The sequence below is a fragment of the Simochromis diagramma genome, unplaced genomic scaffold (assembly GCF_900408965.1).
Source record: "Simochromis diagramma unplaced genomic scaffold, fSimDia1.1 OVJJ01000583.1, whole genome shotgun sequence".
In the NCBI taxonomy this organism is placed as follows: domain Eukaryota; kingdom Metazoa; phylum Chordata; class Actinopteri; order Cichliformes; family Cichlidae; genus Simochromis; species Simochromis diagramma.
The window spans coordinates 3,053,685-3,079,502 of record NW_024387285.1 but is presented as its reverse complement, the minus strand read 5'-3'; the positions used below and the strand labels follow the sequence as shown (position 1 = coordinate 3,079,502).

Genomic DNA, 25,818 nt, shown 5'->3' with positions numbered 1-25,818 from the left:
TAAAATAACACCAGAAATGAGCAAAACCTGCAATTATCACTTTTATTAATATCATATTCGATTATGAAATTAACTTGTTGTAATATGTTAGATTTACTCAGGCCAGGCCGAAGCTGCCGACTCACACTTGCGCACTTAAAAAAAAAAGCTGAATGTCAGTTGGAAGAGCCTCATTCTGGTGGTCAGTGCTAATTAGCTGTTAGGAACGATTTGACTCCAGTTCAATTGTTTTATTTAGTTATGAATACAAAATATATTTTGGTTGAGGTTATAGCCAGAAGGTTGCTTAGTTCTCCACTGTGTTTGTAAACGAATGTATGATAATATATTTGTATTTGCTGGTTTAGTAAGGAAAAAGACAAGCTAGTTGAAGTGTAACTGCATAATTACATGTCTTAGGTTCCTATTTGCTCATCTACTGCCATATGTATATATATATATATATATATATGTGTGTGTGTGTGTGTGTGTGTGTGTGTGTAATTTCAGATTATCAAATTAACCGGTCATTTGTTGTGTGTACTTCAGCCAGTGCTAAGCTTCTAACTTAAAACTAACTGTAAGTTGGAAAAAGGAACCCCTTACTGGTGATCTGTGTTAATTAACTGTTATGAATGGTTTTGACTCTAGCGCCATTTATTTTGTTAAATTTGGATTTGAATAGAGAATATATTTTAGTTAAGGTCATGCCCGGGAGCTTGATTAGTTTCCTACTGTGTTTACAAATGAAGCTATGATAAAATATATTTGTATTTGCAGTTTTGGCAAGGGGGAAAATAAAATACAGGTAGTGGATGTCTATGCTATGGCTATGTCCAGTATCTTGCTTAGTTATCCACCACATTTATAAACAAATCTATGATTAAAATGTATTTGCTTGTTTAATAAGGAAACATTAAAGCTGGTAGCGGTGTACCACACCTATTAGTGTAGTCTCTTCTTCTTCTGAGCTATTTTTTGTAAATGTTTAATTTGATAAGAATAAAGAAGATACTTTAGGTAAGGTTATGTCCAGTAGCTTTCTTAGTTATTCACTTTACCTATAGACAAAGCTATTAAAAAAATAAGGTTTCCATTTGCAAGTTTAAAGAGTTGATAAACAATGTACCATGTGTAACAGCCTGATTACAACACGTGTATGGTCCCAAACTGCTCATTTATTGTCATCTCCTCTACAGATCACACCGCAAATGAACAAAAACCTCCAAATAATTAATTGTGGTCATCAATTAGGTTTATTACATCTGAATGGAAGTGGAAAGTAGAAACTTAATTCTTGTATTCTTGTTAGTTATACCCAAAGTAATTTTGTGATTTACGTATAAAAAAATCTTACAATGTAGTGATGGTTTTGTCGAGTAACTGTTGTAGTCTTCACTGTATAAGCAGGGTTTACGACTACAAACACGTTTGGTATGCATGCCAAAAAGTGTCTGTCTGCCAGAAAGTTATTGCCAATGTTTCTGTTTGTTATTTATGCCTAATACCTTTACTGATATTGGTAAATAGACTGTAGTCGACAGGATTTATGAAAGCTTTACTTATAAAATGAAGAAATTACCTGTTTAGTAAATATATTTAATACAGAGTTATTGTACCTTCTATTGTTCTACATTATAATTAATCCAGTCCTTTTTGGCTACTTTACATAACTTTTTAGAACTGCTATTTTATAACTTTGTGGCACCCTCTTGGACAGATCTCTTTTGGAAAATTGATTTTTAATGTAATTTACATTTTATATTTGGATAAATAAGGCATATGAAATAGTTACTTTGCTAAAAACCTACCTTTTGATAGGAATGTTCTTTCTGGCTCAGAATGACTCATTATAATTCATGAGACATATGTTGGACAAATTATAGGCCAACAAATCATTTACAGCACTTTAAATACTCACAATCTTTTTTAAAAAATAAATATACTAGAAATCACCTTTTGGCATGTACACGTTTTAATGAGACAATTTCAAGCTGGTGGATGTGTAACAGCCTAATTAGGGCAAGTGTGATGGATTGTCTGTTCAAGTGTGTTATTGTGTAGCTACGTTAATTGCTTTCAATTTGACAGGCAGTAAAGTGGGAGACCACAACCACAGAGCTGTCATGCGTGACTGTTAATCCACGCTGTCAGTAAAAAACAGCCAGACAGGCTACATCATTATATCCAGGAACTCATTTCCCACCTCCTGCTATCAGTGTAGTTATTTAAGTCTCTCATCTCATTCTTGTTAGAGGAGGTTAAACAAATCTCCTAAGCACCGCAGGCTCTTCTCTGCTTTGTCCCAAAGAGAGCACCAGCAGCTCTGCTTGCCTTTTGGTTGGTGGCAGAGCAGGAACATGTGGTCATGCAACGGCCAATGCCGAGCCCTGAGAAGGCAATCAGTGCTGTCAGAGCAGCAGCAGCAGCAGCAGCAGTGCTGGCACTGGAAAGGAACTCTGCAGAAAGAAACCCATCTAAAAGAGACAGGGGAGGGGGGGTTGGATTTGATTACAGACCGGAGGATGAGGATGCAGTGGGAATGGCATGTTGTAGAGGAAGAAAGAAGAAAACAAACAAGAGGACAGGCTGTTTGATCAAGGTCTAAAGATGTAGGAGCTGCATCCCAGGAAGCAGGCAGTCAGTGTGTCTGTGAACGCACCATCACATCAGGGGACTTGTTGTGGTTCAAGGATAGTGAAGGTGGAGAGGCGCAACCTGAGAAGTCCCCTCCCGCCACTTCCACAGAGGATGACAGATTAATCCTTATTCAGCAAGGAGCGAAGAATCACCCCGAGGTGAGTGAAGTGCAAAGTCATAGTGTTTCCATCTGATCTGAGCAGGTTATTCACACTTAATCCATGTCTACTTTCGCTCTTGTTTTGGTCCAATATGTAAATGAGTTGTGTGTGTGCAACCCTCTCTCTGGTGAATTCCTCACGTTACACCACACGTTCCACTAAACTCTGTCTGTGTTCAATCAGCATGCTGCTCCAGTCCCAGCTGACCTGTCTGTGATGAAGTGAGGCTTGTTGTCTCTTGATGTGATGTTGTTATCCAGGATCAGATGTTGTCCACGGCTCAGCAGATGCTTCAGGATAGCCGCTCTAAGATTGAGCTGATCCGACTGCAGATTATCAAAGTCGCCCAGGCTGGCAGCAGCAGCAGCAGCAGCAGTGGTGTTGATGGTGGTGGAAACCCTAACAGCTCCACTCATGGAGGTCAGAGTGCTGGGACAAGTGAGTCCCCCTATAATACTCTGTTCTTCTACTTTATTTAAGTGTGCAAATTACCTTGAAAGAGGCGTGAAATCATCTATTATATTGCCCGTGGCCAGTCACAACAATTCTGTCAGATTTTCAAATAACTTGTCTCGTTAACCCAGAAGGAGCAACCGAGTTTCCAGTGCATGCAGATATGTGGTTTGAAAATTTAGCGCTTTAATGAAGGTTTTGCCAGAGCTTCCATTTTTTGAAAGGGGATTATCTGTTTGACTAATATTTTCCAACAACAGATCACAATTCAAAAGCTTTTCTTGTAAGTGAAAAAGTATGAATTTTTGATCCAGAGATACTGTGATGTGAGTACTTTAACATTTCCTGCCAACAGTCTCCTGTCCCAGTTATGATGAGAGTATATTGCACTAGTGAAACTGCTCTGACAGGATTATTAGAGACAGAGTGTAAGTGTGACATTTAATTCTAAACTGGCGATACGTGCCATTTGTGAAACTCTGAAAGTAATGTTTAAAAAAAAAACGATTCCTGCCTGACGGAATATGAGACAAGTAACTCTATACCATGGCTCCTCAGGTCCTATTTCCTTTCTTGGACCTCTGACCTCTTTTCCTCTCATTGATTTCTTAAAATGTTATCATCTACAGCCAATAAAGGCCCTCTTTACTACAGCAGGCAGTTTCATTCACTGTATCCAAGTGTCAGCAGAATATGTAAAAGCAAAGGCTGACTCTAGCAAATGATTTTCTCAGTCCATCCATCCATCCATCCATCCATCCATCCATGCGCCTCCTTCACCTGTTTTGATGGGAGACTGATGGATTTCCAAGCCAGTCAAGAGACATAATCAAGTCCGGTTGGATATTCCTAAAACACCTCATAGGAGACGTCCAGGAGGTATCCCTAAACATTAGCTCCTTTTGATGTGGAGGAGTAGCAGCTCTACTCTGAGACCCTACCAAACACCAGACACCCTTTGTAGAAAGCTCATGTTCGTCATTTGAATCCGTGACCTCATTATTTTGGTCACTGCCAGCAGCTTGTGGCCATAGGTGAGGGCAGTAATATAGATCGACACCTTTGCTTTCAAATTCAGTTCCCTACAGCAGACCAGTACAGCATCCGAAATAATACAGCAGCTGCACAAATCCCCCTTTCAACCTCTAATTCCCTCCTTCCCTCAACAAGAGCCCCAAGATACTTCAACTACGGCTTCAATTAAGACAACAACTCATTCCCAACCCCAAGTGAGCACTCCTCACTTTTGACTGAAAACCATCACCTCAGACTCAGAGGGGCCAGAAAAAGTGTGATTCAGTAAGTCACAGGCCAAACCCAGAGACCAAGACAATAATAATTTATTGACTTATGGTTGAGTTGAGACCATAAATTACATTGGCATTACTGTTGCGGTAGCAACCTTTCCATTGATGTTGCTTTGGTTAAATTTATTGATACCTTTAATTCTCAAAAATATTCCTAAATATATTTCATATTTCAGGTGACAACAACAGTCATCGAACCAAGTTATATTGTTAAGTAGACCTCCATATGTATCCATATTAATTAAAAATACCCTTTTACTCTTTTTTTTAAAGCACTTCCTCGTCTCACTCCAGTGTATATGTCAGACATGGTGACAGCGAATGAACCAGTACAACCCCTCTGGTCATCCAGCATAAATCTACTAATAGTTATGTACTCCTTATTCACAGTGGGTCGCCACAGTGTGCAGCTCCACTTTGAGTGTTGTACAGTTTATTCTATTGCACAATGATTCTCTCTGTTCAGTATTGTATTTTTTTTTTTGATTGTTTACAGTTTTATTTGATTCACTTTAATTATTTAAAAATGTCTTTGATGTTTCAACCACTGTTTTAATTTGCTCATTTTTGTTACATTTTGTTATGTCTTATTATCAGTAATTAGGTCAGTCATCCGTGAAGTGTTCTGAACTGCATTTACCTCTATGCAAGGTATATAAATAAAAGAGAGAGATCTCTAGTGATCTGATGATCCCTGTCAGCAAGCATTTGGTGAGAGTGGGAAGAAAGAACTCATTTTAATAGGAAGAGAACCAGACTTGTAGGGGTGGGGGCAGGGAAACAAAAGAAAGAAGAGAGAGACAAGGACACAACACCAATTACAGGAGAGAGAAGACTCGAGTTAATGCAGTAGTGGTGTGTAAATGCATGGGCATGGTAGAATAAATGCTACCTAAGTGCATCATGGGAAGTTCTCCAACTGCCTGAGCCTATAGCAGCATAACTAATGGATGATTCAGGGTCACCAGATCCAGTTTGCAAGCATCTACTTTTAGTAGCAGACTAATGAAAATTCAAAACAAAATAAAATCAATTGAATAGAACACAAGTGTAATTACTCTGCAGCTCTTGTCAGTCACTGGTTTTGATTAATTTTAAGAATTACGTTTAAACCCCCACCCCAAAAAAACAAGCAGCAACAGGATTTTTTCACTTCTGGGTTTATTTAGTATGCAGTGTTCTTCTTCTTGTATCAACATAGCAACATTTGAAGGGTCTTCCCTAGCTGCGATGTTTTAATCCTTCCTTTTAGAGCTTTTCTACATTTCAAAAAAGTGTCAGCTGAATGCCAGACACATAGAAAATGTAGTGTTTTTAACTCAGTGACATTTAAGACAAAAGGGTTTACTTCTTATTTAGGAATACTGATAGCAGGTATCAAGACTCTCTCTTTCTCTTCCCTCTCAGGGATATCTCCCCTCACTGTGAGTCTCGTGGATGCTCGCTTGGTAGAGTTGCAGCACTATGTGCAGAGGGAGTCAGATGCATTGGTGCTGGCCAAAGATGTGGTGAAGGAGCTTGAAGGGATCTCATCGTTGGACCGGAAGGCCCTGGCTGAGGTAGGACTCTCAGTCACATTTATTTTAAAGTACGTCAGAGGAGAAAGGAGTTTGTTTTAAGGCATGTCTAAAAAAATCTGAAGAATTTTCTAAAAAAAAAAAAAAAAAGAAAGAAAGAAAAAAATGGAGACTGGCTGTACTGTGCAGCTAAAACTGCTTTTTCAGATGGAGGATGAACTGAGGGGCGACACCAAGGTCCGGTATCAGATAAAGAAAGATGATTTTGAAGTGTGATTCATGCAAGACTATTATAGTATAGGGTAAGAAAAAACATGGGGCTGGAAATGTTAAATATTAACTTTCATGTTTGCTCTGGTTTGTGTTTAGTTGTGTTCTGAGCATCACTTTCACTGATTAGCTAATATAATAAAAACAAAATAAAGCAAAATAAATAAAAATATAAAATCTAAAGTCTGAAAAATATATTTATGTTGGAAGTAAAGCAGCACAAACAATATCCAAAAATACTAAACAGCCTATATTTAAAAGGCCCAAACAACAATATAGTCTTTATCTTCTTTGCAGGCTCAGGCTCGGGTGCAGGAATCCTCCCAGAAACTGGGTCTTCTGCAGCTTTCCCTGGAGAAATGCCTGAAGGAAAAGAAACAGGAGCCTCTACAGCAGCCTGCAGGAGGGGGACCTCCTTCTACCCAAAACCCCACAACTGGGTGTCCCCTTTCCACCTCGCCATCCGTCTTCTCCATCAGACCTGCCTCCTTAACCGGTACCAGCACAAACTATGCTTTTTCTGAGCAGTACCTACATTTAAAAGTGTGCTTTTAGAGACAGCTTTGTTTGCAAATTAATTTACTAGATCATACCTCAGATATAGGTATAGTCATGGGTCAAATGTTTCAATAATTTGACCCCAAAAATCTGTAAGAATATACTTAACACAGTTTTTAGTGAAGGTTGCACAGTGCATTAAGTATGAATTAGCCTGTCAGCATTATCTAAAGCTAAAATGGACAGTGCATGAGAGGGGGGAAGGAGAGTGTGTCGGCAGGGTGGAGTGAGTGAAGACGTGTGTCAGGTGGGTTTGTGGCGGGATAGAAGCGAGCGTGAGAGGGAAGGTTTATAAGATGGTAGTGAGACCTGCTCTGATGTTTGGTTTAGAGATGGTGGCACCGAGAAAAAGACACAAAGCAGAGCTGGAGGTGGCAGAGGTGAAGATATCGAGGTTTTTTATTGGGAATGACCAGGATAGACAGGATTAGAAATAATGACATCAGAGAGACTGCTGAGGATGAGCGGTTTGGAGACAAAGTTAGAGGCGGGACTGAGAGGATAAACTGGGCAATGGATGTTGAATGTGGAGCTTCCAGGCACCTGATGTAATAAAGGATGACATGTAGAGGTTTGACAGAGGGGATGCCAGCGAGAGGCTGAGATGTAGACAGATGATCTGCCATGGCGACCCCTAAAAGGAGCAGCTGAAAGGAGGAGGAGCCTGTCATTATTAATGATGGTTTAAATACCTGAAATCTCTCTCCATGACTACTTTAAGATTGACTATCATACACGTCACATCACCAGCAGCCTAAACCATCAATACAATTCTTGTTTATGTCAGATTCTGATCCCACCATCTACTCATACAGCAGACCAGGAAACGTTGTTCCAATCTGGTCATTCTGCTCTTACCGAATTTATCATAATCAGGTTGTTTTTAATCTTTATTATAGTCTGTTTGCCATGGTTCACTACTAAACATAATGTGGTGATCAGAAGTGGAAAATTACAATAAAATAATGTTAAAAACAAAATGCGTGCATAAATGAACCCACTCAGTCATTTGGAGATTATGAGACAGACCTGATTTTCACGTTTTAAGGGATTATTCAGCTTCTCATTTTATTTTCTTTAGCTCCATAATAACCTCCTGCTCCTGGAAGAAACTAACAAACAAGCTTACAGAGGAAACTGAATTTCATGAAGGAACGGCTCTCTTTAAACACAAATCATTCACTTATTACAGAATCATATGTTTAATTATAGACACATTTTATGTGTTAGTACATTCAGAAGACCGGAAGATAACTGGATTTAACTAATTGCAAGTCTACTAATTATACACTATTTTTAAGTAGTTATTCCCAGGAAATCTGTGTGAAATTATTACTGACCTTTAAAAATCAAACACCTACATCTCAAAGAAAGCTTTATGTTTTTTTCCTCTCTAACACACAGCTCTTTCTAGCGGCACCATTCCTGCCCAGTGTTGGAACATGGCTAACCATACGCTGACCTCTGGCAGTGGATAATCAGACATGTAATCTGCTGGTTTTGGACAGTTCACTTGTAAGCCCATCTCTCCCTGCTGGAGACTAAAAAGGCAAAAAAAAGCCTCATGATGATGATGTAACGAGGAGACAAATCCTGGAGTTGCTCTGTATGCGGCGAGCATTCAGATCGGGTCTCACTCGGGGTGATTTTGTGCTTCACAGCTGTTAGCAGTACGGAGAAAGGGAGAAAATGAGGATGTGAATGCTCAGCGAGCAGCTCCAGACAGCGCTGATTAGAAGCATGAGAGATTTATTCATGCAGAAAAAGAAAAGGTTTTATTTTAAAAGGCTCCATTCATTTTGGTCTTAAATGCAATTCATTACTAAGGACTTGGGAAGGGGAGGCATTGTTACATAATGTAGTGATTAAGTATTTTGTGAGAATATAATCATTTAGTGATCATTTCAGGATGTTTTTAGAATCTTAAAGTTTGTTTTGTTTTTTTAAAAATGTCTTTAGGCAAACTTGAAGTCCGGCTTCTTGGATGTGAGGATTTACTGAAACCTCTGGGAGATTCAGAGCAAGAAGACCATCCAAACCCTGCAGAGACACCAGCTGCTCACAAACCAGACGGACCTCCAGGTAAGCAGACATTTTGCATTTTTAAAATGTTTCCTTGGACACGAGTGATTTCATCTTAGTTGGAACAAGGAAATAATTAAATTAAATTAAATAATTAAGTTTTTATGTTCATTTATAGTGCCACATTTTTGCTTTTGCACTCTACTAGCATAGCTTTGCATCATTAACAATTCAAAATAATTTTTATTTAACTTACACTGAGCCTTTGTGCAGCACTTCAGATCATCTTCTGACTCAAACAAGCTCAAACAACATCCTAACTTCTCCAACAAGCCAACTTTCTTCTGATTGGCTGTCTCTTGCAAGCAGAAGGTTTGACAATCTGGGCACTTTTACAGTGTTTTCTAAATGGGTTCAGTAAATGCAAACACTTTAGAGCATACTCTGCACAATAAAAGAAAGATTATTAAACAGCTTTATTAATTCCAGCTCACGTGAGATTACATTTAGCTGCATGAATAGTGTGACTCCCGGTCTCTGTTTTAAAAAGACATTTACATCAGTATGAGAGTGCCACAGTGTACAATAAGTGAGCTTATTACTTTAAATTATATCATATCCTCTGTCAAGGGTGTTGAAAGGTCCTTTGTTAAATGCCCTGACATTTAGTTGTTATTTTCCTAAAATAGAAGATAAATAAACCAGCATGATTTCATAAGCTTGATCTTTTGGAAGGCGAACCGTCTGGCTCCAGTCAGATTCACATGATACTCTCAGAAAAGTACTTTTGTACCATTAAGAGTACGGTGGATAATTACTGGGAGGTACCCTCTAAGGTAGTGCTGCTGGACCATTGACAGGTGTTTCTTATTCATTAAGGTACAAAGCACATTTATGCGTTGCACCTGCTCAAAACCAGCCTTGAACCTTCAATGTAAAGGTACAAAAAATAATATCTAGAAAAAGTTGCGTGCAGGGGTATGCATTAATTTATTGTTTATTACTCATTCATCCATATTCTACTGCTTTGGTGGGTCCAGCAGACTAACCCCAGTTTCTGAAAATAAAAACCTTTTATAGAAAGCTCTCAGGTTGAATGTTGGATTTTCAAAATTTAAGACTTCAGTTAGTAATACAAAATTTATCAGGATGATTTAGTGTCATATTTTCAGTATAAAAGCCCCTGATTAGTTAGACAAAGTTGTCAGAATTATTAGAATTATGTTGGATTTACAAATTAAAAGCACCTAGTAAATAAAATGAACATTCATGTAAATCTTCACTGCTGTAAAGATCAAGCCTGTTCAGGAGACAGCCAGTAAAACGTAAACGTTTGTCTCACAGAGATCAGTGGTGTGCTCAGGCTGGACGGCAGAGTGGTCGGCCGGACGCGCTGGGCATCCGTCAGCAGGCTGAGCTGGGACCAGACGTTCTGCATCCAGCTAGAGCGGGTGAGTCCCTACACACCATCAGATACTTAGTTAACCACGTTAACTGAGGAGTGGGAAAACAACAAAGTAATAGTCCATTTTTATTTCCTAGCATAAATTATGTCAATTTATCAGACTGTTGCTCATCTCTTTTGTCATAATGGGTCTCATTCAGTGAAATGTTAATACACTAAACACAAAGTGCACATTCAAAATTACCATCAGATTCATGAAACATGTTCACTAGTCATTTTTGTTCTGACCACAGAGCTCATGTCAGTGAATCAGAATCATGTTTCTCACCATCTGCAGTCTGCCACGTCACACAATCAAACATATTTACCTCAAGCTGTGGAGACGAAAGCAGTGAGGATGGTTTAAAAGAAGCCTGCACCAGTAAAACAAAAAAATTAAATCAGAATCAGATTTTGAAAGGAAACTGAAACAACAGGTTGGCATGAATTAAAGCAACTGGAGTTTAAGCACCAGGGGACTGTCAGAAACCTGGGCTTTGTTCCAGAAGCAGGTTTAGTGAAAAGAGTTTATTAATCCTGAGATCAGGGAAACTCTAGGTTTTCTGTTCCAGAAAGAGAATTAACGTAAACTCTGACTCAGTTACCATGTAATCTGTGTGATCTACACGTCTTTACTGTCAGGCTACAGCTGAATAATTTGATTTACAAATGAAATGTAAAATCTGCTCAAATTCCAGTGGTATATATTAAGAAGTGAATTCTGTAAAACCAGGCTTTCTTTGTGTTAGCTGGCTCGACAAAATGAAAAACCCCAGTTGAACATGGGTTATGAACGGTCTGTGTCAAACCAGGATTCTGCTTCAGGCTAAAAGGGGGCATTTCATGTGTCACATGACTCGTCTTCTGCAAAAAGGGATCGCTCTGAGATCAATCATCGCTCAAACATGCTGTAAATACAAGAATGAGTTAAGAGGAGACGCTTCCAATTTTAAACTGAAAGAAGCATAACTTACCGCGGCCACCCTTGTGAAACTGACTTTAAACTCAACGTTGCTCCCTAACCCACCAGTCTCACTCCGTAGTACACCCCTCGGCTTCATCTGTTAATGAAAATTTGGGTAAATAATGACTGGACGACGCAGAAAAAATAAAAGGCCCTAACCCTTAAATACTTGTTGCCGTGGTGAATTAAGTTACCCGAGCTCCAGTAATGAGGGCTTTCTTTCATTACTCGTGGCTTTAACTCAGGGTGACGATACTCAGAGTTGATTGAACTAACTCTGATCAGCATTTCTGCAATCAAAAACCTCAAGGCTACCAGTCGCAGCATTAATTAGCTCCGAGTTTCTGGAACATCATGTCAGGGCACGCTCATGTTTGGCAGCTTTTACTAAACTTTTTGATCATATCAGTTATAGTGGGAAGTTAAACTGCAGAAAAACAGAGTAGCACATATTTTCCTCTCGTTTTCCCCATGATTTAAACTGCTGCGACGGCGAGCCAGCTTTCAGCATTTGTGAGTCATTTTTCATGTTCGCTCTAATCCACACCGCCCACGTTCAAACTGGCCTTCCTGCCCATTTACTTCCCTCCCAATCATCCTGTTTCTAATTACAGAAATGAGGCGCTGTTTGAATACTGTTCAGTTGCTGTGCAGCACACTTCAAGGAAACAAGATCCATTACAATCTGTTCTTCTTGTTATGACCTTTGTCTGTGTGACATTGATGCAGATAAAAACAGCATCAGCAGCTTAGTACATGCTGTAGTAACACTTCATGTGCTGACAAGAACAATATAGCAAGCACCCAATCATATAGACTGTACAAGGGCGCTGTGCAGGTCAGAGAGTAATCAGACTACACACATGTATCGCAATGAGCAGGAATAAGAACCCACATGTAGGAGGCAGAAGTCAGAAAGCCCCAACAAATAGCATGCTTTGATGGCCAATGAAATGAAGTCCAAATGAGAACAAAATCCACAAAAGCAAAGAGGTCAGCATAGGGCAGGCACATCAAAAGATGTCTTGATAGAGGGAAGATACACAGATACACAGAGTGCTGATTAGGATCAGACACAGGTGAGGACAATGAGACAGACAGACATCTATCAAAATAAAACAGGAAAGGAACGACCAACCATTTCTGAAACAAAGAAAGACTAAACATGAATGGACTAATTCAGGGGGAACAGAAGGACAATGATAAAGAAAGCTGGACTAAAGAGAAGAGGGTGGAAACAAGAAGACTAAGAAGAAACTAATAACAATAAAAGAAACCAGAAACACCCAAAGTCACTGTAAGAACATGAAAGTTAAAGAGGAGCCAAAACACACAAAACAGAAAGTCATTACCATGAAAACCTTAAAGTATAAAACTGGAACCAAAGACTGAATAAAGATAATAAACAACAAACACAGAAATCTAAAGTCCAGTCTATAAACCCCAAAACAGAAACCCAAATATGTTAATTAAGAATTCAAAACCCCAAAACAACACAAAGCCAAGGACCATGACAGTATGAAGAGGCTCCTCTCAGGGACATATGAACTGGGAGAAACAACATAAAACCAAAACACAGCCCCAAGGTCTTAACGAGTTCCTTTGGAAAGAACACAATTAATTGAAGCACACTGGGACAAAATAGACAAAGTCAGGAGTAGAAGATCTCGTCAGATTCACCTTACACTGTGTGCCCTCGCCCAGCCCAGCCCTCTCTGTTTTTCACCCGGCACGGCTGCAGTAGGTAAGTGCTTCTCTGCACAGCACATTAGGCGACTTCCAGCGTAATGGATGGTCAAATGAAAAGTGGAGATGAGACAGGGGGAATAAAAAAATAGATGCAGCTAAATGGTGAAAATAAATCTCAGAGAGCAGGTCAGTCAAAAAGTCCAGTTAAAACAAATAGATTAAGCTTTTATGCATTGTTGTAGTTTAAATTCGGTGAGTGTGAATGAAGTCTTACAATACTTTTGCTGGATGCTTTACTATAAACATAACCATCTGAATGCTTATAAGACGTCGGCTGATGGTTTTGCATGTCAGTGTGGGACTGATGTGTTCCTGGTGAGCTTTTGATTGGCACTTTCAGCCTTAGCACACATTGACAACTCAGTCAGTGCGATCTTTTCTGCAGTTATGGATACAGATGCTCTGCACATCCTCTTATTTTGAGTGCAATTCTTTTGCCATGAGGAAGAAAGAGAAAATCTGATGTGGTTGCAACCTTAAATAACGCAGAGCCAGTGATGGAGTCGAGTTACCGTATTGAATTATTGTTTCACTCCACCCTTGGATGCTTCTTTACACTTCTGTGCTGCTCTGAGATTTTACTCTCAGGGAGCACCTCATTTTGCCTCAACCATATAAGCCACGAATCCCAGCTTAAGAGATTAAAATATCACCAAATAACCATGAAGAACGAGAACAAAAGGGTCTGAAAATAATTAATAAAATTCCAAAACCCATCACAACAAATCCAGCACCATGAAAATTATATCTAATATAATAGTTATTCAATAAATGCTTAACAATTACAGTTAAAATCTACAATCTACACATGTATAGATATGACCTTTAAAATAAAGTAGCTGATTGCCTGATGAAGGTCTTGTATTAAAATCTTGTAGATGAATACAGTTTTGTGGGCAGTGAGTAAAGAGACCCTGACGTATCTGCAGCCGTAATAAGAGCTGCTTGTAGCTTCTTAAATATGCAGGAAAGGTGCTTCAGTGCTTCATTTATTATAGCAGAGGATACACTGAGCCATCATTAATGTGTTTTCCATTTCACATGATAATCTGAACCTACAACTGCAGGTAATAACCTCAGATAAATTCTGAACATTACTTTGCTGTGACAACATTTTTAATGTATAAAAATCATGATATAAATAAAGATTAAGAGCTATAATTGCAGTCTTTAGGGTTATAATGGAGTTTTTCACTTTTTTCACTCATCTTTTCACTCTATAAGCTATTTCATTCTTTCTTTCTTTTTTTTATTACAGCCTTTGTTATGTTCCTTCACGTCTTTCCTTGTTTTTGCCACTTTTTCCATGAAGTTAAAGTGACTAGTAAAATGAGTTTTTTCCTCATCTGCTGAGCCCTACTCCATGTTTCACTGGCAGGAAGCCATTAAATTCTAGTGTATCGTGGGTGCTGTTGTGCATCATGATGAACCGAACCCTCCTACCCATTACTCCAGCAGTGAACATTCTTGCGCCATAGACTAAATTGTTGTTGCAGTTCAGTCTGAGAGCAGCAGGGGTCGCCCTCTACCTGCAGGTATTAGTTCATCACAGCCTGAGCTAAAGACATGCTTAGTACTGTAGATGCTTGTTTGTTTCAAGAACTTGGTTTCCAATTTGCAGTACAGTAAGAAAAAGAAGAACATCCTGAAATTAGCAAAGAACAATAAACTTTGCTGAAGATATTGTTTGACATTTTGATTTTTAAAAACATCAACGGTTTATTCACTAACAGCTGCAAACAACCTTTGGCTCTATTAATTAGAAACACTCAGTTAAACTGAAATAGAATAAGTAACTTTACTCCTCTCACCAATCCACAGTGAAACTTTAAAGACTCCAGCAAATACTCACAGGCTTCCTTTAATCTGATAAAAACAGCCTCACAACAATGAGTCAGTGATCACAAACATGATTGAACCTCTGCTAAAGATTCTCAATTGCAACAGAAATGAATCACAACATGTTGCTACTACCATTTCAGTCATGGTGGTGCTCACTTCCCGCTCAAACCTCCAGTCTGTGTTTTCTCTGCTGGTCCTCGCTCTGCTGGCAGTCCCGGGAGCTGGAGGTCGGTGTCTTCTGGCGGGACCGGGGGGCGATGTGTGCAGTCAAGTTCCTGCGACTGGAGGAGATGATGGAAAACCCAATCATCAACCAGGGGATAACTTTAGAGCCACAGGGCCTCCTCTACACTAAGGTACATACAACCACCTGCCTTGTGTACCGTGCAGTGGCAAAAAACAACAAAACATAGATACACACATACAGCATAAAGAGAGCAATCGGCTTAATCATATTATACTAGATATACACCAGAAAAAGTTGTAGTAAATGCCGACATTAAGCCTGATAAGTCATCCACTAAAGTTAGCCTCAGCATCAAACCAAGTTCCTACAGGTCACATCCAGAAAGGCAGGAGATTTTAAGATTTTAAACTAAACACTAAACCTGACAGGAAGTCAATGCAAAAAGACTGGAGGCGATTAACAGATGAAAAAACAGTGGATTACAATAATCCAAGTGAGAGGAGATGAAGGCATGAACAAGCATCTCCAAATCACTTTTTCAGACTAAAGTTTAGCAAGATTTACTAACTGGAAAAAACAAGAGTGGGTCAGAGACTTTTTGTGAGCATCAAACATCAAGGACTGATCAAAAATGATCCCACGGTTCCACATGTTAGAGTTTACTGTGAATGACAGGGACCCCACGAGCTGCTTGAGCACTGATGTTCTCAGGAGCAATTATTTGTCACCTAGCCTTGCACCCTGATTGCATTAAGACAGTCGATTGAGCTGGATATCCAGTTCGTGAGGTTTCAAAGAGAGGTACAGTCGAATGATCTCGGCATAAAAATGATAAGAAACTATTTCAAAACTGCTGATAATATGACCTAATGAGGATATACAGTGAATATAAAAGAGAACTTAACCAAGAAAACTGAATGATAAAGAAGCAAAATCAGACCAAAACTCACCCACCGAACCCAAAAATCAGTAAACCAGTGAGGTAAACCAAAATCACTGCCATGCTGTTTGACCTGTGGATCAAAAGCTGATGATCAGCGGTTTCAAAGGCTGATGAAAGCAAAGACTTGGAACAGTCAGTCTTATCTGCAGCCATCAAAAGGTAATTGGAGACTTTAAGGAGAGCTCTTTAGTGGAGTGTAACTCTCTGAAACCAGACTGAAAGAATACTGTGCATCTCCAAAACTTTGCTTAATCGCGTCCCAGCAACCTTTTCTCTTGTTCTGGAAGGCTTATAAAAGGAGGTTTTTAGATGGACCTATAACTCGTGGTAAGTGATGGGTCCAGGTTTGTTTTTTTACAACATCAGTTGGACAACACTGAGATGTTCAAGTGGTAAGTGGCAAACTTAATCTGCTCAGTCTTTTGTTAGTCATCCAGCCCTGAGAGGAGGGAAAATCAGATGCAAACGTGCTTTAAAAGTGTTCAGTGAGCTGTTTAAAGTCAATATAATTTCATTTTAACATTCTCACATTAATCCAACACACTTCAGAGTCCCATAAAGAGCTGCATGTTGACAGATTTCAGTGTGGTTGCAGGAAATCTAATATGCTCCACATTATGTTCTGATTCAACAAAGTAGAGTCTTATCGAGGAACAGAAATCTAACATTGGGTGAGCTTTGGCACCACACTCACAGCTTTGAGCCTTTCACTGTGACACTTTGCCTTTTTTCTGTCTCAAATTAATCCACACATTAATCAGATAGTGCCAACTATCACAGCCAATAAGGTGCAATATTAGCCATGCTTCTTCATCCCAGTTGGATAGAAATGCAGTTAATTTCTCAAAAGTTAAAAGAAATCTGTTTGATTTGTATTTTACAGCTTCGATTTATTGACACTGTGCTCGAACGGCAGCCAAAGCTGAGACGTCAGCGGTGCATCTTCACTAAAGAGAGAGGTACAAACACAAAAGCCCCCAAACAGATTTATTCAGACTGAATGTGTGTTTCTGCAGTGAAATGATGATTTGATTTGTTTTCTTTGTCAGGGAAGAACTTTCTCAGAGCAGCCCAGATGAACATGAACTTTGCCACTTGGGGTCATCTGATGATGAGCATCCTCCCTCGCTACAGCTCCTTCACCACATTCAGCTCATCTTTCTCTGCGACCCCTGACCTGGTGGCCAACAACGCCCCCCATGCAACTGAAAAGGAGCCTCAAACTACCACTTCACTGCCAAGGTATGAACTAATCATAAGTTCATCTCACATTGTGATAGATAGTTCTTATTGTGTATTTTAGCTTGATTTTTACTGTGAGGAGATAAAACGTTTCCAATGATAATGCCAGTAGTTTGCCTCCAGGTCCTGGCCTCTCTCAGTATTTTTTGACTCTCTACTATCTCACTACGTTTTTCAACACTTGTCTCTGTGGGGCTGCAGTGAAGCTCCAGTAATCAGACTGAGCATCACTGAGGATCAGCCCTCTCCCAACATCCTCGACCAGGAAGAAAACACAGCTGGCATCATCAGTGCAGTGCACCGAACATCATCTGTGCCCACACTGCAAGAAAAACTGGTAAGTCATTAGCAATAGTTGACACGCCAGTGCATTCAGAGTTTACACATTTATATATGTAGCGAGAGACAAATTAGCCTTAGAAGAGTGAAACCGTATCCAGTAACAGATTATAAGCACTAAGAGTAAGGATCTAAAGCCACACTGGCAGCTTTGTGATGTGATAACGGCCAAAAACATTAATTTTTCTGCTGATATCACAGGTTTAAACAGCAGGTTTTAGAAGATCTAAACATGTTCTTATTGAGCTCTAATTTGCCATTGAATTTTTATTTGCAGTCCTCCGTAGAAGAAAGCGAAGATCAGCCTGTATCTGCTCTAAAGTACACACACACACACACACACACACACATACATGTCTTCACACACTTCACTCCACGTCCTCATCTAAAAATTAGGAATTAAGCACCATCCTTGTTTTCTATTTTTGTTCTTTTTTCCCCAAAAGGATGCAGGTGGAAGATTTTAAGTATATCTCAGTTCTTGGCAGAGGACACTTTGGGAAGGTAACAGTTTGAAGCTTTTCTGTAAAACACTGTGACTGAGCCAAACGTCTTCTCTTGTTTGTCCTCAGCTGATCAGGGTTAGATTTGCTGTGAATGTTTTCCAGGTCCTGCTGGCAGAGTTTAAGAAGACTGGAAAATTGTATGCTGTCAAAGCTTTGAAGAAAAGAGACATTGTGACTCGTGATGAAGTGGACAGGTGAGTGGACAAGAATGCTTTAAATCTGCATGCAGGTGCACGTTACGTGATTATCAATAAGAAAGCTCAGATTATAGATCAATGGGATGCGTTTGAGTTTTGCCTTCACTCAGTGTCTCTTATGGCCTATAAATAAACTGTTTTTGTATCTAGTTTCTAATCGTGCTTTTTAATGCTGTAAAGTTGGACATTTAAACACTGAGTCAAGGGGAATTGACTTCCTTTTGGAGCCAGCCCCAAGTGGTCATTAGTGGAACTGCAGCCATGGACGTTATTACTGAGCTTGACAAGAAAAACTCACTCTTTGCAGCTCTGAGGATAATAGCTGAGTGATGTATTTTTTTCTGCAGTCTTATGAGCGAGAAGAGGATCTTTGAGATGATCAACGCGTCCAGGCACCCGTTCCTCGTCAACCTCCACGGCTGCTTCCAGACCAGCGACCACGTCTGCTTCGTCATGGAGTATTTACCCGGCGGTGACCTCATGATCCACATCCACAATGATGTGTTTACCGAGGCTCAGACCAGGTCTGCATAAAAAGAGTAAACATACTGCCTGAGGGATTTCCAAATATTGATTTGTTTTCTTTCCCTGACAAAGAAAACAAATCAAATCAATGTATTTTTTAAGGTGTTGTTATCCAACATCTCTGATCTGTTGTTGCTATCATGTACAGGTTTTACTCAGCATGTGTCCTGCTTGGTTTAGAGTTCCTGCATCTGAATAAAATCATCTATCGGTAGGTGATAAGTGCCAAAGTGATCTCACGTTACAAGAAAACATTTGGCACCCTTCAGTTTGTGTACTCTGTGTTTTACACAGAGATCTGAAGCTGGACAACCTGTTAATGGATGCAGATGGGTTTGTGAAAATCACAGACTTCGGACTTTGTAAAGAAGGTGAATCCATTCAGCACACCTGTCTGTACTCTAATTTCTGGCTCAGCACAAGTAGCAGTAGCCACATTCTTACCTTTTATACTACTACCCAAACAGAATCAGTTTTACGATTTAAACTCTCCATACTTCCATCTGAGAGGACTGAAGTGTGTGATGTATCGGCAGGGATGGGACACGGCGATCGGACCTCAACTTTCTGTGGGACTCCTGAGTTTCTTGCTCCTGAAGTCCTGACAGACGACAACTATACGCGAGCAGTGGATTGGTGGGGGATGGGCGTCCTCATCTACGAAATGCTTGTTGGAGAGGTTATTCATATATAACCTCATATTCAGTTCAGCTTTTGCTGAAAGCTTTTAATATCATAGTGATCAATGCAAAGTTCCACAGTTCATCTCAGTTAAGCCTAACTCAGCATCTTTCCGCCCTCCTGCTAGTCTCCGTTCCCTGGTGAAGATGAGGAGGAGGTGTTTGACAGCATCGTTAATGATGACGTGCAGTATCCCACCTGCATTCCTCCCAATGCTGTCGCCATCATCCAGAAGGTATTCGCCTTCATTTGACCTCTTGCGTCCTGCATTTCTCGATTATTTTTATAAGTCACACATCAAGTTGTGACAGGATTTTAATTCTTTTTGGCCATTTATGAAATGTTAAGTACAATATGCATAGATAACTCTTCCGTAAGGCAATAGAGACTCATTGCTTTATCTAAATGTCAACCAACCAGCTGTGCAAATAGGGCGCTATGAGCCACGAAAACCCCAGCATCTATTTTTATAGCCATTTTCCATCTAGGCTAATAAACACACATTATCACATCAGCACCTACAGCATGTTTAGAATCACCCGTAAAAAACATCTCTTATGACTGTAAAAGGCAGCTAGAGTTCACAGAGGAAACTCACTTCATCCAGGAGTAGGGATGGGTATCGTTTAGGTTTTATCCGATACCGGTGCCAAATCGGTACTTTTGAAACGGTGCCGGTGCTTAAATGGTGCTCGAACTGGTGCTTAAAGAATGGAGAACACAAACTTTGTCCAAAAACCTCTTATGTTTTTATTTTTAGCAGTCTCTTTTTTTCTGCAAAATGATAAGCACTGTCCAGCCCCATGCACGGGGCGATCCGCGCTAACTCACTAATGGAGATTTACCACACCCGCAGTAGATGTGCTTGGTGTGAGGTCTTGCAGTAAGCTATCAAATACGGTGCATTTCTCGGCTTTTAAAAAACGCTATGCGTCGCCAGGTGTTTCATCAGATTCGAGGAGTTACCTCCTTTGCACCGTATCACATTAAAGCACTTGTTGCAGGCTGCTGAGTTTGCATCTTTTGCTGTGAAGTACAGCCAGACTTTTGATCGCTTCGCCTTGGGCATTTTTAATCTGTAGCTCTGCTCTAAAAGAACATACGTACCTGGGCCCGCCTACTATCCTTGGAAAGGTAAAATGATTGGCTAGAATCCAAAGTGTATGACAGCTCAGGAAAAAAAAGCACAGAAAGAAAGCACCGAAATGTGCGCTGCTTTTCGGTCTGGTTACTACCGTTTATGTCAGATTATGGCACCGGATACCGGTACCCATCCCTACTCCAGGAGGTTCATATGTAGATCCTTTTTGCAATGAGGTGATCGAACTATTTTTTTGCTTAACTCATATTTACTTCTGAATAATATTTCAGAAAGATTCTGGTGAAAACGTCATATTGCACCACACACTTTTTAGAACCTAATCCTAGAACCTGTAATTACTGATTTAAATTTGAGTATAAAATACGGCGAGTAATGAATTTCAACCTGAAACCTGAAAACATCCGTGTTTGTTCACAGCTGCTGAAGAAGAATCCACTAAAAAGGCTCGGAGCTGGAGAAAGGGACGCAAACGAGGTCAAAGGAGAGAAATTCTTTGAGGTATCGGATCCATATCAACTGTTTGTCTTCACTTTCTTTCCACTGAACTACTCTCCGACATGTAAACATCTAAACAATATGTAAACAAGCTGAGTAGTCGTTATAATCAGTGTCTACTACTCCTGATTCAGCCTGATGAGTGATGAAGCACTGATTAGTACTGATTAGACGGTGACTTAACCTGTGCAGACACATCAAAGCTCTATAAGCACCTCTATCTCCTAAATTATTGTTTGATGAGTCAAAGTACTAAAGCTAACCTATTATTGTTGTTTTCTGCTCCATGTTTTTATTCTCTGACTCTGCTACAGTAGCTTTGCATGATTCACAGTTCAAAATAATCCTTATTTATCTCAAACTGGGCCTTGTTGCAGCCACTCCATTCACAAAGTAGTTGTTTTAGCAGTTTTTAGCATTTTTTTCTTACTGCCTCACCGTCGACAACACAAAGTTTGAACTATTTTCTCGATGACATCATACACTGCCAGGATCAGAAAAAACTGCCTGAAACTGAGGAGGTAGCATAGTCTCACAGGCATAACCTGTTTTTTTTAACTTTGTGGCTCTTTTGCAGACCATCGACTGGGAAGCCCTGCTAGCGAAGAAAGTAACGCCGCCCTTCCTGCCGTCGATCAAGGAGCCCACTGATGTCAGCAACTTCGACAGCGAGTTCACTCAACTCCAGCCAACCCTGTCGCCTCCCTCCAAGCCCTTCAGCCTCTCCGCCGAGCACCAGGAAGTGTTCGCAGACTTTGACTTTTGCGCCTTGCATGGGTGAAATTTAAACTGACATGACCGCAGGGGTAAATTACAACCAGAATGTCCAGGTTAGTGTCCGCACTGGCAGGTAACCCACGTTTATCATAACCACAACCCTCCTATGGCAAGCTACTTTATTTATATATTTTTAGATAAAAAGCATTAAAATGCATTAGTAGGGGTTTACAAGAACAATGACAGGACTTTTATATTTTTATATTTTGGTCTGCTGTTGTGTTAGTTGATTGGTTAATCAGTCAATCATTAAAATTGATCAGTTATGAGTCCTTTATTGAGTACAGAAGTGAAACATTTGCAGATTATAACTACAGCTGTGAGGATTGCATTCCTTTTACCATTTAATTTCAATCCCTTTTTAAGGTCTGACTTCAGACTTGTGATTGCCAGTGGCCTGTGATTGATACCTTTTGACAGCTTAGAGATTGTAAATAAAAACTACAAAAAAACGAATGAGTAGGTTAAACGAATAGTTTAATATTTTGAGAAATAAGCGCAGAGGCTCAGACAGTGATATCAGTCGATTTCGAGACTCTGCACTTTACAGATTTGGTTGCACTTCATTTTACGCCGCACTGATGAGACTTAACGAGATGGCAGTAAGTTCAAATCGTTCCCTGTGAGTGCCAAGGCTTCCATTTGTCATCCATTCTGTTCAAATCTTCTTTGGATTGAATTTTAAGGCATGCACAAAGGGAGGAGGGTGTAAGCATATCAGTCTCAGGATCATGTCTCTGCCTTAGAGATACAGCGAGGAGTTTAGTCATTCAGGAGCAGCTTAGAGTAGAGCCATTACTCCTCCACATGGAAAGGAGCCAGGTGAGGTGGTTTGGGAATCTGACCAAGATGCTTCTTCAACACATCCTAGTTGAGGTATTTTAGGAATGTCTAAGTAAGAGGAGACCCTGGAGCAGACCCAGGACAGGCTGGAGGGATTAAATCGCTTGGCTGGCTTAGGACTTGCCTTGGTGTCCCCCCAGAAGATCTAAAGGAAAAGGTTTAGTCTGCTGGCTGGATGGATGGATGGATGGATGGATGGATGGGTAGGTGGGTGGATGGATGTCAAATCCCTTCCAGCCTGGATGTTGTTGTGAAGTTTGTAAATGTAATATAATTATCTGATCAGATACAGGTCATAACTCATGGATGATTATCCATGGTTGCCAATGTCCATACTCATATTTATTATTTATTTTCTCGTCTTACTAGTGTGCCATAAAATAAAGTGCGAGCATAAATCTTGCTTGATTCCAGCTCAATGAAAGTTTCCCAGCCTGTCTTGATGCTGACTGTAAATGTTTCCGCAGCTCCATCATGTTCAAACTGATCCCATGGCTAAAAACGCTGACTGTTCATGCTGTCATTGATCTGACAGCACAACAAAGATAAATAAATAACCAGGCAGCATCATTTTTTTGTGTTTCTGACTGAGCAAACAAAGTGATAGTGACCCTTTATAATCTCTGCAGAGAGCCAAAGTTTGCCCGGACCGCCAGCCTGCTCTCACCTCCTCCTGCTGGTAGTTTATTTCGGAGATCTGGTGAAAGGTTGAAACAAATCTGATAGAGACAGACACGGGATGCTTGAAGAGTCTATACCTTTATCATCTCTAGATAAATATGCTATGTGCAGATCAAAAACAGGAGGTTCAAAATATAGTTCTGAATTTACAGTAGCTAAACTCTAATAATAGATTTGCATTTAAACTGTTGAGAGAAATGCTGAACTACAAATATCCTGGCTTGTGTCAACTAAGCCCTCACATGTTGTTATTACGACTTCACCTCATGTTGCTGTTATTTCCTCTGCGACACTACACGGGTTTCTCCTTTAGCGGCTACGTCAGAGGCTTGTGCATAAAACCAGGCATGTGCAGCTGCCCGCTGTGGCGATCCCTTGTGAAGTAGCTTTGTTTTACACTAAGTGGTTTTTGTAAATTTGCCTCTAATACAGCAACAATTTGAGTTCCTTCATGTTTATTTATAAATGAATGAAGTGAATAACTGTCACACACTTCCCCAATTGTTCATTCTCACTTGATCGTGCATCAGTGCCAAGCAATTACCACATGCATGAAAGACGAAATGTCTCATGTATGATGACATGATATCACAACAAGCATGATGATATCACACAGGAAAGCTACAAAGAGGAAGACCGCTTTGCGGTAACTTACACAAAAACACTGAAGAAGACTCAGATTAAATCGACAGCCTGAAAATTAACCAAAGTTTTAGAAAATGTGTTTGAGCAGCAGATAGATCCCATCGAAACTTTATTAAAATGAGTAAAAAGGAACACTAGATTATTCCAAAGGAAAATCATGAGCCATCCCAAAGCCATCTGTCAAGTCCTGATTTTAACACTAAAGAAACCAAAGCTAGGAGATAATCAAAAGTAACAAATTTAGTAGTAAATGTAGGTAAAAAGCTGACTTCATATGCTATAACTTGTTCTGAGCAGCTACCTGTCCCAACACTTGTTTCTGTTCCTCTCCTGTATGCCACGGACACATTAAACCAGAGCAGGTTTACTATTGAAACTATGATCATTTACATGATAGTGAAGTTCAGATTTTGTAGTATAGAATTAATTTGGTTAAATTTCTCATCTCTGGTACTTATAAAGTTTGAAGTGGGCCTGTAAATGTGGACGTCATAATTAAACAATCATCTGATTCTGAAGGGGTCAGATGGGATTACCTCCTGGTTCTTCCTGATGCATATTTATCATAAATGTGCTTGCAGTTTGATTATGTCCACTCAGATGATAACATGGATAAACCTGGGAGCATAAAGTCATCTTCATAGCCTCTCCAAGCCTCCTGTGCGCTGGCGACAGACAGAGCTCGCTTTGTGGCCTTTGCTTATCATTTTCTCCTGCAGAGGTTCAGTATGTGCTGCCGTCTCTATGCATCACTGTGACAGGCTTTGCCCACTGCCTTGACCAAACAGATGAAACAAGCTACTCTGACTTCTGGTTTAAAACCTTTTAAAAAAAAGTGTTAATTTCAGTCCAACATGTGTGAAGTCATTCCTTCGTCTCTGTTACAGCAGTAGGAAGCGCATGGCACTGTGGTGAACTCGTGCACTAGAAAATCCTGTAATCACTAGCAGTATAAAAGAAGCCATAGATAATCTATTATAGCCATACTAGTGATAAAGTATCTGTATTTTGAATTTAGTGACTCATATTTAGTGAGCTCTACTGATATCAAGGCAATAAAAAATAAAAAGAGGAGGAAAAAGCCCTGATTTTGTTCATGTGCTCCTAGAAATCCTGGAATTTGCCTGCAGCTGGTGACGAGCTGGGGTTCAGATGAGGCCTGGGGCTTTAAAGTGTAACTTAACACTAAATCCATCGTTTGATCAGCAGCATTTCATATTCAGTCATGTTTACTGTACAGGTCACTGATCCGGTTTCAGAGAGATATTGACGGCCTAAGCACGAGACATCCATGAATATTGTTTTCTGGGCTAAATCTGGTCAGTGTGTTACAGGCTTAAAAAGACTGACATCCAATAAAGTGAAAGATGAAATGTCTTTTCTGGCTATTACAAAGACTTGAATTCACAGTCACAGTTACTGAGGCCAAAATCCAGTCGAATTAGGTTCAGAAGTGAGCAGCAGATTACTCTAGCAAGCTTTCAAAACTGCATACAAGCCATTAATTTGAGCAACTCATTGACAAAATTAGAAGTTTACCCAAAGGGTGAATGGGATTTTCTCCTGATTTGTTTTTTTTTTTTCAATAAGGAAAGTCAAAGTTACAACTTCAAACCTTCAGAGCTTCTTTATCACATTTGTATTGTAAAAAAACAGATAATTACAAAGATACTTATTATGACACACTGAAGGGGCTTTGTGTCATGTTCAAGACTTGAGTCAGGACCTAAATGCGAGCAAAAGAGGTAA

The 25,818-nt window shown here is 39.9% G+C and overlaps 1 protein-coding gene across 2 annotated transcripts; it reads left to right on the top strand.

Annotated features, from left to right (window-relative positions):
• The first annotated feature begins 20 nt into the window (after window positions 1-20).
• Window positions 21-25,818, top strand: LOC120716076 (serine/threonine-protein kinase N2-like). 2 transcript variants are annotated; one of them, XM_040003421.1, is made up of 20 exons: window positions 21-2,777; window positions 3,041-3,200; window positions 5,948-6,099; window positions 6,625-6,823; window positions 8,845-8,967; window positions 10,252-10,358; window positions 15,119-15,262; window positions 16,920-16,995; window positions 17,086-17,278; window positions 17,480-17,615; window positions 17,895-17,938; window positions 18,064-18,121; window positions 18,226-18,317; window positions 18,668-18,844; window positions 18,994-19,056; window positions 19,140-19,216; window positions 19,382-19,524; window positions 19,654-19,761; window positions 21,046-21,126; window positions 21,701-25,818. In XM_040003421.1, the coding sequence occupies exons 2-20, from the start codon at window positions 3,047-3,049 to the stop codon at window positions 21,902-21,904; spliced, it is 2,331 nt and encodes a 776-aa protein (XP_039859355.1). In that variant the 5' UTR covers window positions 21-2,777; window positions 3,041-3,046; the 3' UTR covers window positions 21,905-25,818. The 2 variants fall into 2 exon arrangements, with proteins under 2 accessions (XP_039859355.1, XP_039859354.1); XM_040003420.1 differs by having other exon boundaries at window positions 3,041-3,218.